The 24,634-nt window shown below is 35.7% G+C and overlaps 1 protein-coding gene across 3 annotated transcripts in view; it reads left to right on the top strand.

Moving 5' to 3' along the window:
• Positions 1-24,634, top strand: part of TRIM24 (tripartite motif containing 24) — an 89,407-nt gene that overhangs the window by 55,896 nt on the left and 8,877 nt on the right. For 2 of the 3 annotated variants that reach the window (XM_081146473.1, XM_081146475.1), the window contains exons 6-14: positions 2,190-2,304; positions 6,072-6,218; positions 8,080-8,197; positions 10,703-10,971; positions 15,438-15,611; positions 19,373-19,546; positions 21,636-21,771; positions 22,731-22,803; positions 23,830-23,998. In XM_081146473.1, the coding sequence (XP_081002599.1) occupies positions 2,190-2,304; positions 6,072-6,218; positions 8,080-8,197; positions 10,703-10,971; positions 15,438-15,611; positions 19,373-19,546; positions 21,636-21,771; positions 22,731-22,803; positions 23,830-23,998 (1,375 nt within the window). The remainder of the gene's footprint in view (positions 1-2,189; positions 2,305-6,071; positions 6,219-8,079; positions 8,198-10,702; positions 10,972-15,437; positions 15,612-19,372; positions 19,547-21,635; positions 21,772-22,730; positions 22,804-23,829; positions 23,999-24,634) is intronic. The other variant, XM_081146474.1, reaches the window with a different exon arrangement.

Here is a 24,634-nt window from a genome sequence, read left to right as displayed (position 1 = left end):
AATATTTCAACACTTGATTATATACATAAATGCTGCTTAAGACTTTGTTAAACTTTGAGATTTCTCCCCTGGCCTATCATCTTTTAACTGCAATGAGTTGGAGACATTCGGATCAGGAGCCAGGGATTGTTACACTGTTCCACACACCTTTTATTCCTTGTCAGGTAGTTTCTACATATTGCCTGTTACATTTTTGCCCTCCAAAGGAAGATGCCATCAACTGTCCAAGGCTCCTGTCTCACAGTTCAGTGATTGGTGGAGCAAACCACTGGCCTCTTTGGGGAAGAGGGAGTTTGTCTAGCTCCCTTTTTATCCCATTTGTGGCACACACACATTTTGCAACCTTTACAACACCTATGAAATTCCATGTCCTGTGTCTTTTAACATGTCTGCCTAAACAAATCAAGAAATGCTTATTAGAAAGAGCCTGAACAAGAGGCCTCACAGGGGATTTGAGTGTAGTTCTCAGGGAAAATTGTGTAAGTCTTTCATGGTTCATCTTCCATAAGAGCAATCATAAACTGTTTTCTTATAATTTTGGAACATGACTAGGGTTTGGCATTTGGGAATTTTTTTTCAAAGAATTCATTGGTTTACCTGATTTAAAAAAAAAAAAAAGATTCTTAAATATAATTTAACTTTTTCTTGATGTCCCATTATTAGTAGTATAGTTAGTCATTATTATATATTGTGGTGGTAACAGTTTTAGTGTGCGTGTTTTAGTTATTATTCCTTATCAGCTCTCATTTCATTTTACCTTTCTCTTTCACATAACAACTATAGTTAACCAAAAAAAATATTTCCCTTACCATATTTTAATCACAATACTGTACTTTTCCAGATGGAGTAATTGGTGATTTGGTGGGTTTTAAATGTTTTGTAACTGAATAATTGAAAACTTGTAATTAATATTTATAGAATAAGGAGAGATAATTACAGTCATTTCTACCATCTAGTGGCAAATGGTAGCAATTGTTAAATTACTAATTTTATGTGAAAGATCCACCCTTGATGAAATTTACCCTTTGGACTTTTTTTTTGCTCTTTTACAATATATATAGTATGAGCTGTGGGTCACATTTCACTTTTAAAATTAGCATATGGACGTTCATTTGTTCTAACACCATGTGTTGAAAAAATTCTGTTGCTATTGAATTGTCTTGGCACCTTTGTAGAATATCAGTTGACTATATATGTGTGAGGATATTTCTGGACTCTGTTCTGTTCCATTGTGATTTTCTTTTTTGTCAATACTCCATTACTGTAGCTTTTTAAATAGTAAGTCTTAAAATCAGATAGTGTAAATTCTCCAATTTTTTTAATTTTTATTTTTGCCTTTTGTTAGTGGTTAAGCTGTTTTTATGAAGTAATACACTATTGTGTGAAAGTATTTTGGCTTTTGAATTGTGGTAAAAATTAAATAATCTTTGGATTAGGTGTTAATTGCTTATATCTTTATAGCCTATCGATTATAGAAGTATTAAATTTACTAGACTGACTGACTTGACAGTTAATTCACTTTTACACACTTACAAACATGGTATTGGTCATCCCTTTTTTATTCTGTTCTACCATCATGAGGATTTAAATTAGGTTTTTTATCCTAAAGCTGATATTGATGTCAAATTGATTTTTTCTAATCAAAGGAAAAGAATATTTAGTGGTTGATTAAACATAAAGTAGTTATTTGGCTGCTTATTTAAAGACAAATGTGTGTAACAAACTACATTGTCTTTTTGCTTCTTCTGTTCAGATATAATGGATACTGTAGCAGTTCAGATGACTAAACAAGAGTAACACATTTACCCTTTTCTACTTCTTAGTTGCAGTGAATAAAATAGAACTCTTCCAGAGTTGTGGTTTTCTTTGTCATCTGTTGATGCTGAGTATTGATTTTCCTGGGTGTTATCATAATCTTTCCAAACCATATTTTCTTAAAATGTGTCCATTCTCTTATAATTTTATGCATTTTGATTTTAAGGTTGAATTAAATGACTGTCTTTCAGAAGAATTGTATTTCTGCTGTATTATCTTCAAGAAAGTCAATTTAAACTGAAGCATCGTTAGAAATAGCTGAGCTTTTAAGTGCTGAAAAAATTTTGGTCTAATTTAGACCTTAAAAAATTAATTTTAAATATTGTAAAACAACTTTCCTACTTTGATCTCACCCCCTTTCATTTAATTTTCAGGATAATTGAAGTAAATCAAAATCAAAAGCAGGTGGAACAAGATATTAAAGTTGCTATATTTACATTGATGGTAGAAATAAATAAAAAAGGAAAAGCTCTACTGCATCAGCTTGAGGTAAGTTACTGTTAATGAGACAGCATGTTGTAGTGATTTACTATAATTTCACATGTATTTGTAAATTTGAAATCACAGCCTTTTTCATATAATTGCTTTATGATTCTGTAGTATTTCTTCTCCATTCCCATGTTTTCCTTTGCGAGGCTCTGCATTGTCAAGCTGATGGGTTATGGTTTTATAAAACAGCAGGAATGTTCTTTTTCTTTTTTCTTTTTAATGTTAATCTTTATAGTACTGTAGCCTGAAAAACTAGAGTGAATCTACATTAAGAAAGTTTAACTGAGGGCAAATATAAATGGGTGCTGTCTAGGAAAGAACAATCTTATTTAATAACTTATATGAGGTTGATGCCCATATATGCTGTATTGAATTTCCAGAACTTGGACTATTTATGGAAAGGATGGAAAATACATTTGTTCTGGTATTTCCAGTAATAATTTTTTAAAACCAAATGATATCATGATGTGTTGTTTGTGTTTTTGTTTGTTTGTGTTTTGTTTATCCTCGCCTGAAGATATTTTTCCACTGACTTTTAGAGAGGGGGGTGGGAGGGGAGGGAGAGAAAGAAACATTGATGTGAGAGACACACACAGATTGGTAGCCTCCTGCATGTGCCCTGACTGGGGCGGAGGGGATTGAACCTGCAATCCAGTTACATACCCTTGACCAGGACCCTTTGGTGGGCAGGCCAGCGCTCTAACCACGGAGCAACACCAGCTAGGGCTATCATGGTGTTTTTGTTGTTGTTTTGTAAATATATCTTTATTGATTTCAGAGAGAGGAAGGAAGAGGGAGAGAGAGTTGAAACATCAGTGATGAGAGAGTCGTCATTGATCGGCTGCCTCCTGCACGCCCCCAGCTGGGGATCAAGCCCGCAACCCGGGCATGTGCCCTGACTGGGAATCAAACCGCTATCTCCTGGATAGTCCTAGGTCAGTGCTCAACCGCTGAGCAACACCTGGCTGGCCATGATTTTTTTTTATAGATTATAATTTTTTATTCAGTCTCGGTTGGTGTCCAAATAAAATAATTCTGAGCAAAAGAGTTTAAGCACTTTTGAGTTTTTGACATCCTCTATAAGGCAAATGTGGATAGCTGAATTACTAGAAACCTTCGTGTGAAGTGCTAAAGAAAAAAACTCAACCGAGTAAATTTGAAAATCTAATTGGCTTTATTAAGCAACTCATGAATGCGGCAGCGTCCTGTCTAGCTAGTAGGGAGATACTCCCAGTAGGAATGTCTTAATTCTTATTATTTACTTCATAGTGTCAAACATACTGCCTTGCTTGCAGGAGGAGCTCTGTAAATGTTGAAGAGATGAATCATTTTAGAGATTCATTAAAGTGAGAATTTTGCATCACCAAAGGGGTGGGGTACAATTGAACAAAATTTTTAGAAAGATAGACTAAGTTAGCTATATTTATTTCTCAACTCTATACATTTAACCTTATGAGGTATTAGGTAAAAGGAGGTGCCTCCTACTCTCAACATTTTATAGTGTTAATTGCTAAAGCCAATACTTCGGGAGAAACGCTCAGGGCACTTTGAATAGTTGTTTCCCACTGCAGATAAGAAAAAAATTACTATCTTCTTCAGCTGTTTTACATTCCTGAAGGTCAAGATCCAAAGTCACTGTTTGACTTCAAATAATATTGAGGTTACACCTTCTATATGGTATATTAACATTATTAATTGCATGATATTTTAGAATTTTTCTAATATATTGGTGCAGAAGGAATTCATGGTAAAGAAGCAATTTAGAATGAGAAAAGAGTAAAAGAATTGTCATGTTTGAAGATTAAAACAACTCCTAGAAATAATTTAGTTCAACATCTTTATAGTTGACAAAATTATAAGGTCTTTGTCAGAAAGTTTTGTCGTTCCTGCAGAAAGCACAGCCACTACCATAGTTTAGCAACTATACAGGAAACAAAGACTAAAATAATTCTTTGTTCTCTGAGAAACATATTTACTGAAGAATTATCCTGGCCAGGAGGGCTCGGATCCCATTTACAGGAAATATTTTTTCAAGGTTCTGGGTTTTTGATTCTGTTTTAATAGGAGCTTTTAAACAATTTAAAATGTTTTCAAAGCTCTGCTTAAAATAAAAAGTAACTTCAGATTGCTTTCTCAGAGATCAGTAGTGGCTGTGGTTGTTTCCAGATTTCATTGTAAGTCAGAATCACTTGCAAATTAAAAAATAATTATTATAATAAGATGGAACAAAAGATGACCAAATCCCCAATTTCTAGAAATGAACTTGGTTATCAGTATTATTTTTAATCAGCTTTATTGGCTAACAAATTTTACAGCACCTTGTAAATATGTCTCTAGTCCCCATACCCATTCTCCTGGTTCACAGAATGCTCCTCTAAGGTAAATAAATGTACTCAATTTTGTCTAAGACTCAGGAGAAATCAGCTCAGCTCAAATAGTTGTTACTATGGAATACCAAGAAACTAGACCTTCTGATCCTCAATTTGCAGCCTGATTAAAAGTAAACAGAATTTCTATTCTTTCTAGAATGTCTCCAAATAAACAATTTTCACAGGGGTCAGAAATAGCGTAGTAAGTCGGTTATCTCTGAACTTTAAATTAGACATGACAAAGTCATTGACAGTTACTGTGGTTTTTCCCTTAATGCAGTTTAGCACATGAGTATTTTTGACACTTGAAACTGACTATGGCTGGGATCTTTGGTTTTTTTGTTGTTGTTTTTTTAAATATGTCTTTATTGATTTCAGAGAGAGAGAGAGAGAGAGAGAGAGAAACATCAGTGATGAGAGAGTCACTCATTGGCTGCCCCCAGCATGCCTCCTGCTGGGGATCAAGCTCACCCTGACTGGGAATCGAATCTCGATTTCCGGATCATAGGTCGATGCCTAACTGCTGAGGCATGCCAGCTGGGCTAGGTTCATTTTTTATTGAGACTAAGTCCATATTGGAGTGTAGTAATTTTACTTTTAAACTTCCTTTGAAACCAGTGGAAAGCCCTCTCTTCTCCTTTCTTTTCCTTGCCAGGTAAAGGAGATTTTTGGATAGAGACCTTTAAAATAACCCAAGTTCAGTGCTCTTCACTTTTTTTTAACCTTTGTTCTTCCTTATGTATTTCTCGTGGAGAAAGGTAATCCCTCATAGAGAAATTCTGTGTTCTGCTTTTTTGTAGCTTTTCTGAGAGTGCATTGGCACCATTAGTCACTGTATCAATAGGTTTCCATGTAACTCTCACTAGACAGAAATAATATTGTATCTTTTTTACCACATACATGTTTTCTGTCGTACGGCATAACTAGGCACAAACTGGTTGCAATGGGGACTAGAATGCCTAAAAGATGAAATCATGTGATTGAGTAAATCACGTGATCTGGTAACTTGACTGGATTACTGGGGGGGCACATCTATTTTATTTGTGGGTATTGAATTTAACAGGCATTTACTGTATTATAGCTAATCTACAGTTTTTGCTCCTTTTGAATATTGGAAGATACATGAACAGGAACCTAAATCCCAGAATATATAAAACCAGACTGAGGGGGGGTAGCGGCCAAGGAGGCAGAGGTGGTGGTGGCAGCGGTGGCTGTAAGTGTCAGCTGGGGCGCAGTGCTTTGCTGCAGTAAGGCTAATCCTTTGCACAAAGGGGGGAAAGCAACACTAAGAGTATTTTCAGTTTCTTCGAGGCGGTGGTTATTCTAATTTGGTAATCTGAAAATGACCATTAAAAAATGTTATAGGCTGAACTAATTTTGAAATTATTTTCTTTTCAGAGCCTTGCAAAGGACCATCGCATGAAACTTATGCAGCAACAACAGGAAGTGGCTGGGCTTTCTAAACAGCTGGAACATGTCATGCATTTTTCTAAATGGGCAGTTTCCAGCGGCAGCAGTACAGCACTACTCTACAGCAAGCGACTGGTAAGGCGGACCAAGCGTGGCATTTAATATGCCATCAGAATACAGAGCGCCCTGGGCAGTGTGGCTCCGTTGGTTGAGTGTCGTCCCATGTACCATAAGGTTTGGTTCCCAGTCAGGGCACATGCCTGGGTTGTGGGCTTGTTCCTCCATAGGGGGCGTGCAGGAGAAACATCCGACTGATGTTTCTCTCCCACATCGATGCTTCTCTGTCTCTCTCTCTCTCAAATCAATAAAAACATATTTTAAAAAGGGAAAAAAGAATACAGAGAAACAGTGGAGTTATTGGAATGCTTAAAATCCAGAAATGATCACTAGTCTTTTTGTGCTTAAATAGCTTTTACCTAGTTCTAATTTTAACTGATAAAAAATGCCCTGGCCAATGTGATTCCATTGTGCACCAAAAGGTTACCGGTTCAATTCCCAGTCAAGACACATGCTCAGTTTGCTGGATCAATCCCCTGTAGGAGGTGTGCAGGAAGCAGCCAATAGATGGTTCATGCTCATGTGGATGTTTATCTCTCCCTGTCCCTTCCCCTCTCTCTAAAAAAATCTTTAAAGAAAAAACAACAGGTGGGCAAAAGTAGGTTAACAGTTGTGAGTATGCAATACAGTTTATTTTTGTATTACTTATTAATTATTGTATTATTTATTGTTATTAACCTACTTTTGCCCACCCTGTATACAGTAAAGTCTTGATTTAATGGACTTTGGATTTAATGGACAAAATATCTGGTCCATACGTCATATGTGAACATTAACACCCTGTTTATTTTAAAATGCTTTTAACCAAGATTTGCTTATTTTTTGTGTTATCAATTCACTGTTATTTTCAACAAATTTTAACAAGTAGGCATTCAGAAAGCCTATTTTATTCTATAGTGGACTTTCGGCTTTAACGGACACCCCCTAGCCCAAATTAGTCTGTTATAGTGAGGTTTTTACTGTGTTGATTTTTAAAAATACCATTTTTAGCTGACAGAGACGCACAGGTCCTTCATGCACTTCCTGATGGCTGTGTGCACTATCATCATGCTCATGTTCACAGATTAGAAGCTCCAGGTCACCTATTTGGGATTAGGGTGTTAGAGATGAATGTAAAGCCTCCCCCGCCGACCCCTTGGGTTTTGGTTTGTGATTTTTTATTTTTTTATTTATTTTTGCCAAAGGCAGATAAAAACATTTTTTAACTTTAAAAGTAACTTTGTTACAATAATACTTTGCTTGTGTCTTACCAACATGTAGCTGACAGTCAAAATTCTGTGGTATCGACATAATATACTATGATAAGAGTAATGGCGAAGATGGTGATAGTGAACCAGGAGCTCACTGAGGACTGCCTGTGGGCAGAGTGCGAGGTTGGGGGTTGATGACAAGAGACCCAAAACATAGGAACAAGGAGAACCATCCCACTAACTAGCAGGCCTAATTCTGAGCTCTACTTACATTTCTTTAGCAGAGATTTAATTTCTCACTTCTGTAACTCATTAGCCACCTAATCTAAATTCTGAATCCTTCTTTAAAAAAGTAAGTAAAATAAACAAAAGAGCAAAATGTGTTAAATTTTTATTTTACAAATACTTAGTTGATGCTTCTGTGAAGTTTTATTAAGAAACTGACTTTAACCTATCACTTTAAGATACTTTTTAGTTTTGTACTCAACAGCATAGCCAACTGAGTTATACCTCAAATTTTTTGACATTTTGAAAAAATTGTTATATGTCGACTTTTTATAATTTATATTTTATTGTTTATTTTGTGTTGGCATACATACAAGAGACTATTTTTTGTGTAATTACTGGGAGCATAGTAAATTATTGGCCTGATAATGGTATTGATGTTTTAATTGACTTCTTTCTTCTAGATTATATACCGGTTACGGCACCTCCTTCGAGCAAGGTGTGATGCTTCACCAGTGACCAACAATACCATCCAATTTCACTGTGATCCTAGTTTCTGGGCTCAAAATATTATCAATTTAGGTAGGTCATTATGTGCATTTTCCCAAGTGCCATTTGTTTCTGGAACTCTTAATGATTATGATATGTTACTGAAAATTTATTCCTTCCACCCTCAAAGTATTTTTATTACCGTGTTTTAAAGACATGGAATTTTTGCTAGTATTTTATTAACCTGTGTGTATGTGTGACATGTGCATGAATATAAACACACATGTAAATATTTGGGTGGTATGAAGCATCCTCTGTTGACGTGGGATCAAGAAGTTCTAGTTTTCATAGACTCTTGCTTGAACTTTTTATCATAATGGTTGACAAAACTCTTAATTTGTGACTTGCCATTGAAAGGATGTTTGATATTTAGAATGTTTGCTGATAAAGTAGTATTTCTCATACCATTATTGGCTTGCTTACTCTTTAGATCCAGTCATCAAACAGCTAATGTCATTCATTTGCTTTATCTTGTTCGGGGGGAAAATTTCTTATGTCTTTTTCTTTTGCCTTTTATGTAATAATTTTATATATATATTCTTTTAAATTTCCTAATTGAAGTGTAATGTGCATACAGAAAAGTGCCCAAATTTTAAATGTTAGAGTCCACTGAATTATCAGAAAGGAAAACTGTCATCTTGGTAACATTAGGAGCTCAACCATCCTTGCAGGCAGTTCAGCAGGAAGTTAATATTTTAGTTACCTTGTTACATTATTTGTAGGAGAAAAAGCTTTCACTTTTTGCCCCCTTATTTTCTCACAGAGAAATTATAGAAACTTAAATTTAAGAATTCTCTACACATTCTTCATCAACTACCAATATTCCCGTTGACGACAGCATAGGGCTCATTAACTATGTTTCAAAATCATCAAAAATGGTTACTCTCTCATTCTGTAGGCTAAATCCTGGGTAGGAAAGGAAGACATGGCAGGAAAGAAAGCCAGTATTCTCAGCACACACCAGGAAAGGCAGAAATAGGCTTACACAGAGCTCACCCATACAAGGCAAGAACAAACAGAATAATGTTAAGGGTGACCCCTTAAAGAAAAATGATACATGTACTTGTAAACAGTTCACCTATATTACTGAAAAGAAGCATCTTAATGAATACAAAGCATGTGTCTAAGTAACTATCTCGTAACCCTGCCCCACCCTACCAAGCCACATTCAACCTATTACAGAGAACCTATTACACTTATATATCCACACAAGTAGTCATATCTGTAGAGATATGCACTTATAAACATGTCACCTACAATATAGATATAAGTAAGCATAGGTAAAATTAAGAATATATGTGTAACTATATATACATAAATGGATATAGTTTTAGGTCTACATCAGCAAAAACAATAAAAACAGCATCTCCTGTTTGTGAAACTCTGATACAATAAAGTTAAATAATATTCTTTACTATAGGACTTCTCAGAGCTGTTGTTTATAGCTCTGTAAATTGTCATTTGTAATTAAATTTACATTTTAAATCTTCCAAGGAGATAAGTTTTCCAGACTTGTTTATCCATGGTTTCTGAGAAACATCTTTCATAGTGCAAGGGAAAATATTGATCTAGATGAATATTCAGTTAATATTTTGGTGATTTGGGTAAGTTGTTCAATCTCTCTGAATCTTAGATCCTTTATCCGTAAAAAAGGAATTTAACAAGAATATACATAGACCTACTGTCACAGTGCCTAACACACAGTAAGTATTTAATGAATGATAACCACATATTTTTAGGATGCTTATACTTTGTAAATCTAAAACATTTACTTGAGTCTCTATGGTTAAAAAAATATTAAGCTTTGCCTTATGCTTGGATCAGACCTATTAAATGCACCTTTAAACTCTGTAAGGGTGGTTGTAAGCCACTCAAAGTATTCTCTATCATAAAATTGACATAGTATGTACTATGAAGGTGTAAGGAATTTGAGAGATTACAAATTATTAATACTAAAGAACCAGAAATACTTCGTGGGATTGTTTTTTAGAAACAATGTCAAATTTGCTTAGTTTGTTTTAATATACAACAGCAGTTCTCAAAATACAGTCTGAGGCTCCTTCAGGGAACCACAGAAGCCTCCCTTTTCCAACTACATATCTGTGTGTGGCTGGATTTCCTTCAGATATTTCAACCTAAACAATATATTACAATAGATAATGCAGAAAAAGGTAGAGTTCAGCTATTAAACCAGATAGTGAAAGAGATTTTTAAAAATACAAAACAATGCCACTCTTCACTAATTTGACTTTGAAAAATAGTTATTTTTCATAAAGGTGTGTGGTATTACGGGTTTATTATTTTTAAGTGAATTAGTAAAAATTTTTTAAATTCTCATTTTTAGTTATTAATATGGTAAATTTTGATAGAAGCTCCATTAACAAAAGCTCTTTAGGGCATCCTATTTTTAAGAGTGTAAAGGTCTCCTGAGATCGAAAAGTTCCTTGGCAGTTTGGAAGCTGAGCAAGAATAGCCTTACAAAATGTAGTATTTCACTATCAGAAAAGCTTTAGAACTTAACCTTTTCTCTTTAATTAGGTTCTTTAGTAATTGAAGATAAAGAGAGTCAACCACAAATGCCTAAGCAGAATCCTGTCGTGGAACAGAATTCACAGCCACAAGGTGGCTTATCTTCAAACCAGTTATCCAAGTTTCCAACACAGATCAGCCTAGCTCAATTACGACTCCAGCATATGCAGCAACAGGTAATGGCTCAGAGGCAACAGGTGCAACGGAGGCCAGCACCTGTGGGTTTACCAAACCCTAGAATGCAGGGGCCCATCCAGCAACCTTCCATCTCTCATCAGGTAAATTTGGAAGCAGGCCTGTCCTAACTTAGATAATTATAGTACAATTGTATTCAGCAGCTCTTAAAATGACCAAGACATCCATCATCTATGATTTAAAATATGAATTTATAAAAATCTATTGCAGTAGGATCCCTGATTTAACTTCTAGATTTTAGCCCTTAAAAAAAAAAAAGGTTTATTTAGATGGTACTTCTATCTTCATATACTCTTCATTGTCTTAATATTATAGACAACGCAGGGATGCAGTGTTTAGAAAACCACATTGCATCTTAGAAACTAGGGCAAAATGAAATAGAGAAGGGCAGGGATGTGGTTCATTAGAAATATGCCTTTTTCAAACTTTATTTCTGAGCAAATATTTCATGAACCATCCTTATTTTCACTAATTATGAAATATTTACTTCTAATACAATTTTTAAGATAAAATATTTATGTACTTTAAATATTTTAACCATCCTCAGTTTAGATGTGGGCCTGCTTAGATTTAATAAAGGTTTTAGTAAGGAGTATAAAGTCTGAGTCATACAAATTGTTATTTTTGGTTACATATATTTATGAAACTATATTTTTTCTATTTCTGAGAAGTGACAGTAAATGACACAAGTGAAATGGAATGGGGTTTAATAAGAGTCCAAGTGTGTAGAACTAGGCTAAGAATTCTCATTATACTTGAGAACAAGCCTTAGCTCAGAACTTTTTGGCAACCTAAGAAAAAGAAATAGAAATAATACCTATATTATTTGACAAAAAGAAAACATGTCAGAGGAGAAACATTTTACTAGCACTAAGAGAAAGACATAATGTGAATCTTTATGAAAAAACAATTAGATGGCATAGTAGTATTATTGTAGAAATTTTACAAAACATAGAAATGGTCTTCATAGGACTCTTATTTTAATTCTGAAAAAAAGTTGTGGGCATATGTGGATGCTGATTTGTTAAATTGCTTCTTTGAAGGCCTGAGGTGATGTATTTGAGGTTTATGGCTTTCTAGTAATTCGATTAGGAAGGCATGTCAGATCCGGGGGAATATTAGTATACCCAGTTGATTATTCCTCCCAAACTTTGTTTTAACCCAGGTTTTCACAGGAAGTAAATAACAAGCAATTTAAGAGGTCTTTGGTGAGTGTTCCATGGGAAAAGAATTGTACGCTTTAGATACCAGGAGTGAAACTGGCGAAGTTGAAATTTTGTTAAGGAAATTGAGGACTAATTTTGTTACTACCTCTGCAGACTGCAGTGACGTACTGCAGATAGACTGCAAAGAATGCCAAAAATTTTTGCTGAAGATAAATGTGAAGAGGAGAAGAGAGAGCAATAATTAGTTGTTGAGTGCCTAGTGCTAAGCATTTGCATGATTAATATTTATCTTAGGTGTCTGAGAGATGTTCAAGTGATTTGTATTTAATAGTTAACCTGAAAAAGAATAAATTGCCTTTTCAGTAAGAAGTGAGGAACTGAGGCAGCTAATAGGTACTGTGTGACTTGCTTGTATTGCCACAAATAGTTATTTATATAAGCAATGACAGAAGTGACCTCTGAGCCTTTTGCTTATGTATCAGAAATTTGCTTTTGATCTTATATTTCCTCTCTAGGATTTACTGCTCCATAGTCTATATAATGTACAATCTCTTTTATACAACCTAATTTTCTCACTTAGAAATAAGGTAATTTTTGCATCTTTTGGTCATTACCTTACACTGTTCTTTTTCTCTTGACTCTCAGTGATTCCTGAACCTTCTTTTACACTCTAATCTTTCATTTTTAGCTGCTCTGCCAAATATTCACTCATACATTTTCCACTTGTCAATTTGCACTCCTCTATAAATTTTTACACTTCCCTGCTTACATTCTTAGTTTTCTATCAGTTTATTTGCATATTCATGTGGGAAAATGACTGTCTATAAGCAGGTGTGTATGTGTATTCCTTGCTTATGGATATGTTCAAATTGTGCTATACATCTGTCCATAGGGTTCAGGTAAATTTAAAGGACTGCTTCTAAAGATCACTTACATGATAGCTCCTTATTTCTTCTTCCTCTAAAGATTAACCATGTACTCTGCATGGTTAAAGAGTTGGATGATACCTGCAGAGGTTGAATAAGTAGTTACATGACAGTGATACAAACTCGATAGACATTGTGCACTGTTTGTTTAGCAGTACACAGTATACTCAATTAGACACCGCTGGACAGATCTAAGTTTGTTAGCACTGTCACATATGTTATTTTATACATAAGTCACAGCAATATTTCTCCATCCTGAGCCAGATTTACTGCTGTAGAAATATTTTCCTTTTTGTGTGTACATTAATTTCCCTAAACAGTGGATGGATGTTAGAAAGACATCTGCTATCCTTCATGGTTTTACACAGTTGGGAACTACTGACCCAGAATAAAATAAAAACCTGTAGTACTGAAGGTACTTAGAATGAAGATGAGGGTAATGATATGCCAGTTTCCTTAAGATCTCTATTTCTTTATTCTCTCCCTTTTTTCCTTCTGTCTCTTGCATATTAATTGACTCCATTGGTTTTGCTATTTTTTTAATGCTCATAACTAGTTCCTAATCTTATTCTTTCAGGCTGCCTCCTTTGTCAGAGGGTTGTTAGAAATTAATCAACATTATAGTTTAGGAGAGGCAAAAAACCCACCTCACACCTTCCCAGGCTGCAGGGACAACATCACTAGGTGCCTCTGTGGTGCTAGGTGCCTCTCCTAGACTGAATCCGTATGGACCTAGGCGAGGATGTGATAGAGTAGCAAAAACGTCTACAGCTGCCTTTATTCCCCCTTAAGGATTGTTTTGGGTGCTTTTCCACTTTTAAAAAACTATAAATTTAGAAGTTTTTCCACTATAATTTCCCAACTATTTTCTCTTTGTGTTTCTGTGATATAAAACCCTTCAAATCACAAAACCTTAATAGAATAATCAAAAACAATTGTTGTTGCTTCAAGCCTTTTACTTCTGTAAAGTTTTGACATTTTTCTGTTTTTCTCTAACATTTTTCTATTCTTCACCCACAAAATTTCCCTTGGTCTTGATACAATATTTAAACCTATTTTTCATTGGTTCTGTAATTACTGGCTACTCTTGAAAGTTACTGAGGGTGAACCCAGTGCTAATTAATTTGTAAGAGGGGAGAGAGAAACAGTATTACCCAGGAAAGGAGAGGAAATTCCAAAAATGGGAGAGGAAGAAGGTGGGGCGATACACTTTATAGCTAGCTATCTGCCTTCACAGTGTCAAAGTTTAAGGTGTTGCTACTTCAGCTTTATAAATTCCACATTTATTGTCCCCTTGTAAATGTGGGAGTTAATAGTTCCCTCTCTGCGAAGCTCTAGTCATAAAAATAAACAGTTAAGATAGCCTGAAAGTAAGCACTTGCAATAATTTGTGAACTGTAAAGAGAATTGGATAGTCAGTATGAGACTGGCATATAAGGTTACCTTTTTCTAGAACACTGGTCTCAATTCTAGGGCTAGCACTTATGAGCAAAGTAAGCTTGTCTTTCCAGCCCTTGCCCTATCCTGTAATCAACCAATTTTGTCCTTGAAGAGTTTCCTTTCAAATCTATTTTATTTTAGGGAAACTCATCCTCTAAGCTGTAATTAGTATCTTAACCCCAAGCTAAACACCAGAACATGTTTTGGTAATGATGTGGCAGACTAGATTTGGAGAAAAGCCTTAGTGTTGCCTTTTTACTAACTGTGTGGCTTTTTTCAAGTTATCTAAGCTTCCTAATGCTTAGTGTCCTAATTTGTAAAATGAGGGGAAAGTAAAAATGCTGATCACAATGCCTGGCATATAGTTTGATCGCAATAAGATCTAAAACTCATTTATTTTTAAATGTTATTTAATATCATCTGTTTTCATTATTAATGATTTATTGGTTAAGAGTGCAGACCTTGGAGCCAGAGTACTTGAGTTCAGATCCCAGCTCTGTCTGTTACTATCTTTGTTAATCTTTGACAAGACACTTAAATTCTTCATACCTCACAGGATTGTTGTGAAGATTAAATGAATTAACACATGTAAAGAACTTAAAACAGTACTTGGCATGTAATAACTGCTAAATAAACATTGGCATTATTATTTTACCACCACATTATTTATGAGGTTTGAAGAGGGCAATTCTTTGTAAAAGATAACCATCAAGGACAGAGAAGGGTACCAAAGATTAGTTTTCCCTACTTCCCCACATGGCCTAGGCCCAATCCTGGTATAACCTACTTAGAACTGTAAACCCCTGTAGCAAGGCTCTTAATAAAACTTTTCTTTAAAGTTACTTCTACACATTCTGGAAGGCTGCCTCCTTCCCCCATACCCTTGCTGTAGTGTTAATAAATGATTCATCTGTGGCAGAGTTGCTATGTTTCTGTAAAAGTTAAAAAACAGAGTTCTCTATAATTTGTCTTTCAGGAGATGATTGTCACTGAATTGGTTTAATCTCTTTTTTTCAGCAACCCCCTCCACGTTTGATAAATTTTCAAAATCACAGTCCCAAACCCAATGGACCAGTTCTCCCTCCTCATCCTCAACAGCTGAGATACCCACCAACCCAGAGTATACCACGGCAAGCAATAAAGCCCAACCCCCTGCAGATGGCTTTCTTGGCCCAGCAAGCCATAAAGCAGGTATTCGTACTCACTTCTCCTGTTGCTTATTCTGCGCTCTGCTTGGAAAGCACATTGAGCTTGTGGATAAAGTAATGGTTGTGAAGAATAAGAGCAAGCCTTTTAAAATAAATGTGAGATGCAACATTTATTACAGTCCAGCCTATAGAGACAAAGCTGAGAGGGCGGGTCTTGGTGCTTCGTAACTGACAAGAAAAACCAAGCCGCTTTATGTGAAGGCCCGGAATATCGGTGAGGCATGGGTACTGATTTTTCCAGTAGTGATGTATGTTGCTGGTAGGTGAAGACATTACATTTCTAAGGCAGAAGTATTCTAATTATACAGGTTATATTCTGCAAACAGAACAGTAAGTTAATCTCTAAATGTTTCAAGGAGACTTCTTGGAAACAAACTCGGTGTGGCCATTTTAATGTGGAGTACATACACATCTGATAAAGCTTACATTTAAGGTTACATTTTAAATCTGATAAAGTTTATTATTTATATTCTTAATGTCTTCAGGTAAAAATATATTTTAGGTATTACATTATTTTTTAAAAAGTGAATGTTCTCTCAGTGCCTTGTCTTCTCCAAGCACTGTGTCAACAGTCCTTCCAGCTTAAGACTTTGTAGATTGATTTCAGCTGAATTATTTTGCCAAGACTGGAATCAGTATGATGCTATTTCCATAATTCTGTGACATTCATTTCAATCAAATGATCTGAAATTTTTATTCTAAAAGTATACACATTGCATGTATGTAAAATGCATGTATATCTTTACTTCATCATTATAGGTGAGAAGAAAAGGGCCAAAGCTTCAGTTTGGCCTTAAATTCTCTTTGTTTTCCTAATAATTTTTTTTGCCTTTGCAAGTTTATGCTTTTAAATCTCATTTGCCCCAACTATAAAATAAGTGTTTTGTAGAGTTGTGCTGAGACTTAATGCTAATGTGTATTAAAACACCTACCATATTCTGTGTACTCAAATTATGTACTCATTTTACTTTTCCTCTTCCCCATTTATTTGTAATGGATAGACATACACTCTAGGAATGTTTCCTGGTCAAAAATCTAAACATGAATGAATAAATGAACAAACTAGGAGAAAATATAGTAGAGAATTGGTTTTAATTGGTAGATTTTAACAAGTTATAATACTTGTACAGTAGAATACTTTTTAGCTATTAAGAAAATGCAGTAATCTATGTATGATCTAAGTCTATTATATGGGAAAATACATGCTACCAAATTTTTGTGAGATCTCTCATTTTTATGGGTTTTTTTTTTTAAATCTTATATGAAGGGACATACATGAAGTGTAATTGTGATTATTCTAGGGGGCAAAGGAGGAAGTGGGTCCAGAGAAAGAGGGTGGGCGGGGATGGGAGAGGTGGATGGATACCAAGGTGAGTAGGTAGTCAAGATGACAGTCACAGGTTGCTTTTCCTTTTTTTTTAATCCTCACCCAAGGATATGTTTTTATTGATTTTCTTAGAGAGAGAGAGAAACATTGATTGATTGTCTCCAGTATGCACCCTGACCAGGGAGCGAACCCACAACCTGGGTATGTGCCCTGACTGGGAGTTGAACCTGAGACCCTTTAGCGCCTGGGATGACGCTCCAGCCAACTCAGCCACACCAGCCGGGGCTCACAGGTTTCTTTACGTAGTTTTTTCAGTGGTGCATATAAATTAGAATGTTTCAGACACTCTCATTCCATATAATGTAGTCCATATATTAATGATACTGTGTTTGGGAATTTTTTTCTCCAGTATTTTATTATGAAAATATTCAAACACAATTTGAAAGAGCTGTATAGGGGACAAATGGCTTTATATGCCTTCTCAGTTATTATGTATATACCCCTTCAGCCAGCCAGCCAGCCTTCTTTTCTTTTCTTTTTTTTAATATGTTTTTATTAATTTCAGAGAGAGGAAGAGAGAGGGAGAGAGAGATAGAAACATCAGTGATGAGAGAGAATCATCCACCGGCTCGCCCCCTACTGGGGATTGAGCCTGCAACCCAGGCATATGCCCTGATGAGGAATCAAACTGTGACCTCCAGGTTCATGGGTCAATGCTCAACCACTGAGCCACACTGGATGGGCTCTTTTTTTTTTTTTTTTTTAATGTTTTTATTAATTTATAGAGAGAGAGGAAGGGAGGGAGGAGGAAGAAACATTGATCAGTTGCCTCGCACCCCAACCGGAAATTGAACCCGTGACTTTTCAGTGCACAGGACGACACTCAGCCAACTGAGCCACACTGGCCAGGGCAAGCCTTCTTATTCTTTTGATAGGTTCCTGTGTAGATTGTAGACAGTAGCATGGTGCATCTCTGTACACTTATGCAGTCCTAGTGTTGGCTTAGTTAATATATTTATCTCAGCTTCTAACATAAATGACAAAAGTTTCCTCAGATGTTTGTAGATGCTTAATTACCTGTTTCATATATGAGAAATGAGTAAAGAAAAGTCTGAAAGCTTGGGTCTGGGGCTAGTGTTTGATGATTGAGGTTTCACTCTAGTATTAAGGCTACTGGCAATGTTTATTGGGAGAATTCCTAATGTCACCACCTTTAAGTCTTACCTCTTAAGCTGGTCCAATTCCCAAAGGATGTTTCTGTCTTCTCCTAAAATGCAGGGCCTGGCTGCTATTTGAAGCCAGCTAGGGGAAGAAGATAGGTAGGGAGCCATTGGCAGAGCGGGCGGGAAGTGCAACATTCAGTGTGTGTATGGTTTCTGAATCTTCATTTTCCATGCAATACTTCTGCCTTCAACTGAGTCTGGTGCCCTTTAATCTAAAGACACTGTTTTACCTGTTCTGGAGAATAAACTTCCAGCTTTTTTTGTGTAGGCAGAGGAAGCCCTTATTACCTTGGGGTCGCTACAGGTAGAGTAGGAAAGGAACATGAGATTTAGCACTTAAACATACTCTCAACAGTTCATCCTGTTTTTCAGCCCCGGCTTCACCTCTTATGCTTCTAATTCCCAAGCTCATAGGGCAGGGATGGGGAACCTTTTTTCTGCCAGGGGCCATTTGGATATTTATAACATCATTCGTGGGCCATACAAAATTATCAACTTAAAAATTAGCCATGACAAAAGCTCCTAGATTTACTGAATTTCAAGTCCTGCCTTCGATTGCCTTGGCAGGGCCAGACCAAATGATTTTGAGGACCGTATACGGCCCTCGAGCCGTATGTTTCCACATCCCTGTCTTAGGGATTCTGCAGTGTATGTTGATTTGCTTCTCTGTTTTCCCCACTGCCAGCTGAGGTTTCAGCTTCGTCAACTTGATTAAGTAATTTGCTATTTGATCCTCTGCTTTCCAGCTTCCAAAATGTGGTTTCTGTCTTCTCCTATTTTGTCTTTATGAGTCCATGCCTTTTTAAGATTCCTTTTAGCCATTATTTTAGTTTCAGATATATCAGTTAGGGACAGAAGAAAATGTATGTTTTCAGCCTTCTATCTTTATTTTGGGGTTGCCGCACATTTGTTTATATTTCGTTTCCAGTATGTATAAGCTTTCCAAGACTGGTACTGTGGTTTTCTGGTGTATACTAACTGCTGTCTTCTGGTAAAAATCAGCGTTTTATTTTTGGACAGGATTAATGAAAATTATGTATACCTGTGTCCTCTCCCCTTTCCACTGAAATTATAATTGAATTCAAATAGCAGAATGTGTCTTCTACTTTGTTTTGTATCTGGAACAGGGAATAGGCGGACATTTTATGTTATAGACCTCCCGATAGACAGCCTTTCTTCTTCTTTCCCGTGTAGTGGCAGATCAGCAGTGGGCAGGCTCCCCCATCAACTGCCAATAGCACATCCTCTACTCCTTCCAGTCCCACCATTACTAGTGCAGCAGGATATGATGGAAAGGCTTTTGGCTCACCTATGATTGATTTGAGCTCACCAGTAGGAGGGTCTTATAATCTTCCTTCTCTTCCAGATGTAAGTATACACAGAATTTATAATAAGAATCTATTTCAAAAATGTTACATGAACTTGGATTTGGTAAAAGGCATGGGTTTGTTTTAGAAGTTATTTATATCCTTTAGAAATATCATAACAGCAGGAAAAATAAAAAGATTATAATAAACACTTGCCCATACTATAGAATGTCTTTCAGGGCACTGGAGTTTAAGGTGTTTGTAAATGAATGATTATGGAATCTGAGCTGGGAAAGCCGGGAAGTAAGGACATGGGAAGGAAGTACTGGAGAGTCTAACTGCTGGGATGTGCTATGAGAATAAGATTAGAGAGGAGGCAAGTTTAATATTAGAAGTGAACATCTATTATCTCTGACTTATATTTAAATTAAATATATTTACTCTATAAACTCTAACTTTGTTAGTATGACTTTTTTTAAAAATCTTTCCAAAGGCAGAAAATTCAACATTCTACAGACAGATCTCCATACATAAGCTGATACTTGTTTTGCCTTTTGTTATCCTACAAGGTTAGGCAATCATGCACACAAACATTAAAATCTTTTAAGAAATATCTTGTAAGATTGTGAAAATTTTTTTTAATTTTTTATTACTTAGTTTTTTGTTACTGAGATCAACTGAGATTTCCTAACAGTGGCAGCATTAACCTTACTAGAGTTATTTCATTTTTTAAATAATTGTATATACTTTAAATGGGTAGAGTACGTGTATGTATTTTTCACGCATAGGTAATACATAGGAAAACTTTTTGTCTCATTCTTACAATTTTATTTTAGCTTTTAGGATTACTCCACAGTTGTAATTAACTTTTCTTACATTAAGATCTATCAAATCCAATCATTTCAGTACTCTTTTCACTCTGTGAAAAGTACTGGCCAAGGTATTGCCAAAAGAATATTAAACATAAATGACCCTGTGTACTTCCCTGCTCCCCCAACTGAAAGATGACCCACGGAAATTAACCTTGTCCTCCTGCTCTTTTCTCTGCAGTCCTCAGACACAGGTGACTTGTTCACCAGCCTTTCTCAACTCAGATTCCTCTTCTGAACCACAGAATAAGAAACTGATTTGAGTGGCTATTTTCTCAATCCTCCCAAGGATGGTTCATAACTAGCACCATTCTAGATGCAGAGGCAAGAAGTAAATTTGTTACATACAGTCTGTGTCCTAAGACTGGAGGACTTGAATCTTTTGTAGAATCCTGGTTGAGAAAGGCTGCAACTGTGTTAGAGAACTGAACTGGATTTTAATCACAGACATTCTTGGGAAATAAATGGTGTATATAAGCATAAAAAATATTTCATCTAAAGCATAAAGTCTTATTCAGTAGAAACTTACCACTATTTTAACCTAACAATCAATTACGAAACAAGTGTTATTTGTATACGTATTTCATTAAAGCAAGAATCTATGAAGGACCAGTTTTTCCTACCAAACAGTAGTAATGTACTCAGGTGATGTTAGCATTCTGGAAATGTGTTAAGTATGGGCTTGCTTCATGTATCTGGTGCTTACCAAAGCCTCAGTTTTCAAAGTGTGGTCCAAGGACATAGGTGTGTCTACCACCCTTTCAGAGGCTCCATAACCCTGTGTGTAAGTGCAGATTTTCTTCATAATCTTCAACCAAAACCAAACATCAAAAGAGGTTAGTGCAGAAGCAGGTATAAGAATCTAGTTGGCTGTTATTAAGCAGGGTGCTAAAGAGAAATTTGCAAAAATACGAAATTGGGCTACTCTTCTCACCAAGGTGTGTTTTGTGTTTTTTTAAAATTGGCTACCTTTTGTTATTTTTAAATAAAGTATTAAAAAATGTTTTTGCTTTAATTTTTAAGGGTGTGGATGACACACAATGCTCCTTTCTCTTGGATTTCTGAAATATCGTGTCCTCAGTATATTTACTAACATGAAACATTAAGAAGAGTGAAAGCTTTTAAAAGATTGCTTATGGGGAAAATATGCATCAGAACTTCTCAAATATGATATTTGCATATTTTATTATTTTATAGTAATTAAACTATTAAAGTTTTCTTATAAAGTAGCTTTTAACTTGCAAAGTCTGGATACCATGTAATAATTTCTTTTCTTGTAAGATTGACTGTTCAAGTACTATTATGCTGGACAATATTGTGAGGAAAGATACTAGTATAGATCATGGCCAGCCAAGACCACCCTCAAACAGAACCGTCCAGTCACCAAATTCATCAGTGCCATCTCCAGGCCTTGCAGGTAAAATGGGCTTCTTTTGATTTTGTGAGTGTGTTTCCATTTTTTTTCTCAACTTGTAATTAAAAAACACACAGACTCTTGTTGGATAATTTAAAAGGGTCTGGCACTATCTTTAATTTTATAACATGGCAGTGTCTTTAATTTTATAACATGTTTATTCAAATAAATAAGGAAAGTACTGAGGACATAAGTAGGTAGTTCCTAAAGAGGAAATACTCATAGCCAGTAAATGTTCAGTTGCACTAATAATCATTAAAAGAAAAAAAACACCAGATATAATTTCTAAGTATTGAATGAGCAGAGATTTAAATAGTGAAAATACTAAATAGAACGTGATGAGCAAAGTATTCTGGTACGTAGCTGATGGGAGTATAACTTGGCCAAACATTTCTGGAAACCATTTTGGCAACATCGCTAAGGCTAACCTTTATCCAGTATTCTTCGTCAGGCACTGGCCAAAATACCTTACATGCATTGCCTAGTAGAATATTTATTTCAGTGTCCTCATTAATTCGTCTCTAGTAGCTTTCTTTCTTAGACTGCTTTTATATTAGCCCCTAACACTTTTCACTGACGCTCTTGTCCTCCCTGAGATCCTATCCTAGTTATTCTCACACAGGGACATTCGACAACGTTTGGAGACATTTTGTTACACCCCTGGGTGGGAAGTGTGGAGAGATGTTACTAATATCTACTAACTGGTAGGGGCCATGGATGCTGCTAAACACCTACCATGCAGAAACAGCCCCCTACAACAAAGAATTATCTGGCCCAAAATGTCCATCGTGTTGAGTTTGAACAGCCCTACTTGTCTGAGGGGACTTAGACTGTGCTAGGAGTTCAGCAACTACTTACCAGTTTATATACTTTAAATTAGCACAGAGAGAGCACATTCAATAGGAATTGAACACATAATTATTAATTCCTTTGATGAATGTGCGTGATTCCCTCCTCTTCAGGACCTGTCACTATGACTAGTGCACACCCGCCAATGCGTTCACCTAGTGCCTCCAGCGTCGGGAGTCGAGGAAGGTAAGCTGCTTTAACCTTCTCTTTCTTTTGCCCCAGTGCTCAATACATTTTGAGCAACTGTCTTTATTTTTGACTTTCAAGTTAATAAGTATGATATATTATGTTAATTTAATAAATTAATGGGTTAAGTAAATTATAATTTTAACTTTAAAGCTACAAATATCTTGTGTGTATATGTTGAGAATAAAATGTTTGATTTTATCATAATAGCAAGAATAAACCAAAAATGTAGGGTATCACACTGTCCTATATGGGAACACACACAAATACAAACTTAGGGAAAAGAAACAATAATTTTATGAATTTTCTAATGACCAAACGTTAATGTTGCTTTAAAATGAATTTACATTTGTTGAAATTCTATTTTAACTTCCCACTTTGCTTATCTATTCATTATGCTTGCAAATTTCTCCTGGATAGTGAACCCAATTCTTACTTCCTCATCTGTGGATGAAACATTCTCTGAAGGGAGAAAGTTCGGGTGCAATCCCATGAGAACATAGTGGCTATCTGTAAAAGTTTTTTGTCCCACTACGTTGTTTAAATAGCAGAACAATGTTATGGACAAAATCAATAACTTATGTCCCTAGCTGTCTTCACACTCTGTAACAATAAATCATTAATGTGAGCCTAGAGTTCTCTTTTTCACTGACTAGAGAAGAAAATGGGAAAGCCAAAAAAAAAAAGAGATGCTAGTTCTAAGATACTAAATCTGGCTGCCCAGTTTTAGAGCCTCAGAATATTGAAGTCAATTTTCTTTTAATTCAGGTATTACTTAAATTTATTTAAATATCTTTTCAGATGAAACATAACTATTTAGATAGGTTGATATAGAGAACATTTTTATACATAAGTGAAACTTTTGTATATAGCAGTTGCATTTAAGTTGTGTATCATTTATTACTGGTATAACATAGTTACCATTGCTGTGAAGATATGGCATTATTCTGAAAGCTGTTATACTTAATTTGAGATACTCAAGGTAGCATTCTTAGATGTTTTTGGTGTTTTTTTTCTTTCTCATAGCTCTGGCTCTTCCAGTAAACCAGCAGGAGCTGATTCTACACACAAAGTCCCAGTGGTCATGTTGGAGCCAATCCGAATAAAACAAGAAAACAGTGGACCACCTGAAAATTATGATTTTCCTGTTGTTATAGTGAAACAAGAATCAGATGAAGAATCTAGGCCTCAAAATGTAATTATATCAATGATTGCAGCACTATTCCTATTCAGGGGATAGGGTGAGAAAAACTTTTACATGGCTCATAGAGGTAAAAAAAAAAAAAATTTTTTTTTTAAAGCTTCCCTGGGAAATAGTCAACTTTTAAAGGTTGAAAATTTTGAGGAAATCTCTCAGTAAATTGAAACAAAAAGTGGATGGAAAACAGGGAGAGAAGAGTTTGAAAAATCATAGGCTCAAGTGAGAAGGTTGGGCATCTGAAAGAAGAGAGTAAAACACATGGAAGGTAATTGCCAAAGAAATAATATAAGGAAACTTTATGTAATTGAAAGGCATGAACATCTGAACTGAAAGGGCCCAACAAGTACCAGAATGTTAAGTGAAAAAATTATCAATCGTGCATGAAGATCAAATAAACATGTTTAGACAAGCATGCAAGATCGCAAAAAATTAATTTCCAGGTACTCATTCTCAGGAAGATATTTTGAAATATGATTCATCAAAAATGGAGTAAGCTAGGAAAGAGGAAGACATAAGAGCCCAGAAATAGGGCAAAGACAAGGGGCAAAGAAAGGGATGGTCCCCCCTACAGCAGCTCCTCCAGTATACTCTGTAGCAGGACAGAGGACTCCATAGGAATGCATGTTAGGG

The sequence above is a fragment of the Miniopterus schreibersii genome (assembly GCF_964146895.1).
Source record: "Miniopterus schreibersii genome assembly, chromosome: 9".
NCBI lineage: Eukaryota > Metazoa > Chordata > Mammalia > Chiroptera > Miniopteridae > Miniopterus > Miniopterus schreibersii.
The sequence above is the reverse complement of the archived record's forward strand: the minus strand, read 5'-3'. Positions and strand labels throughout refer to the sequence as shown.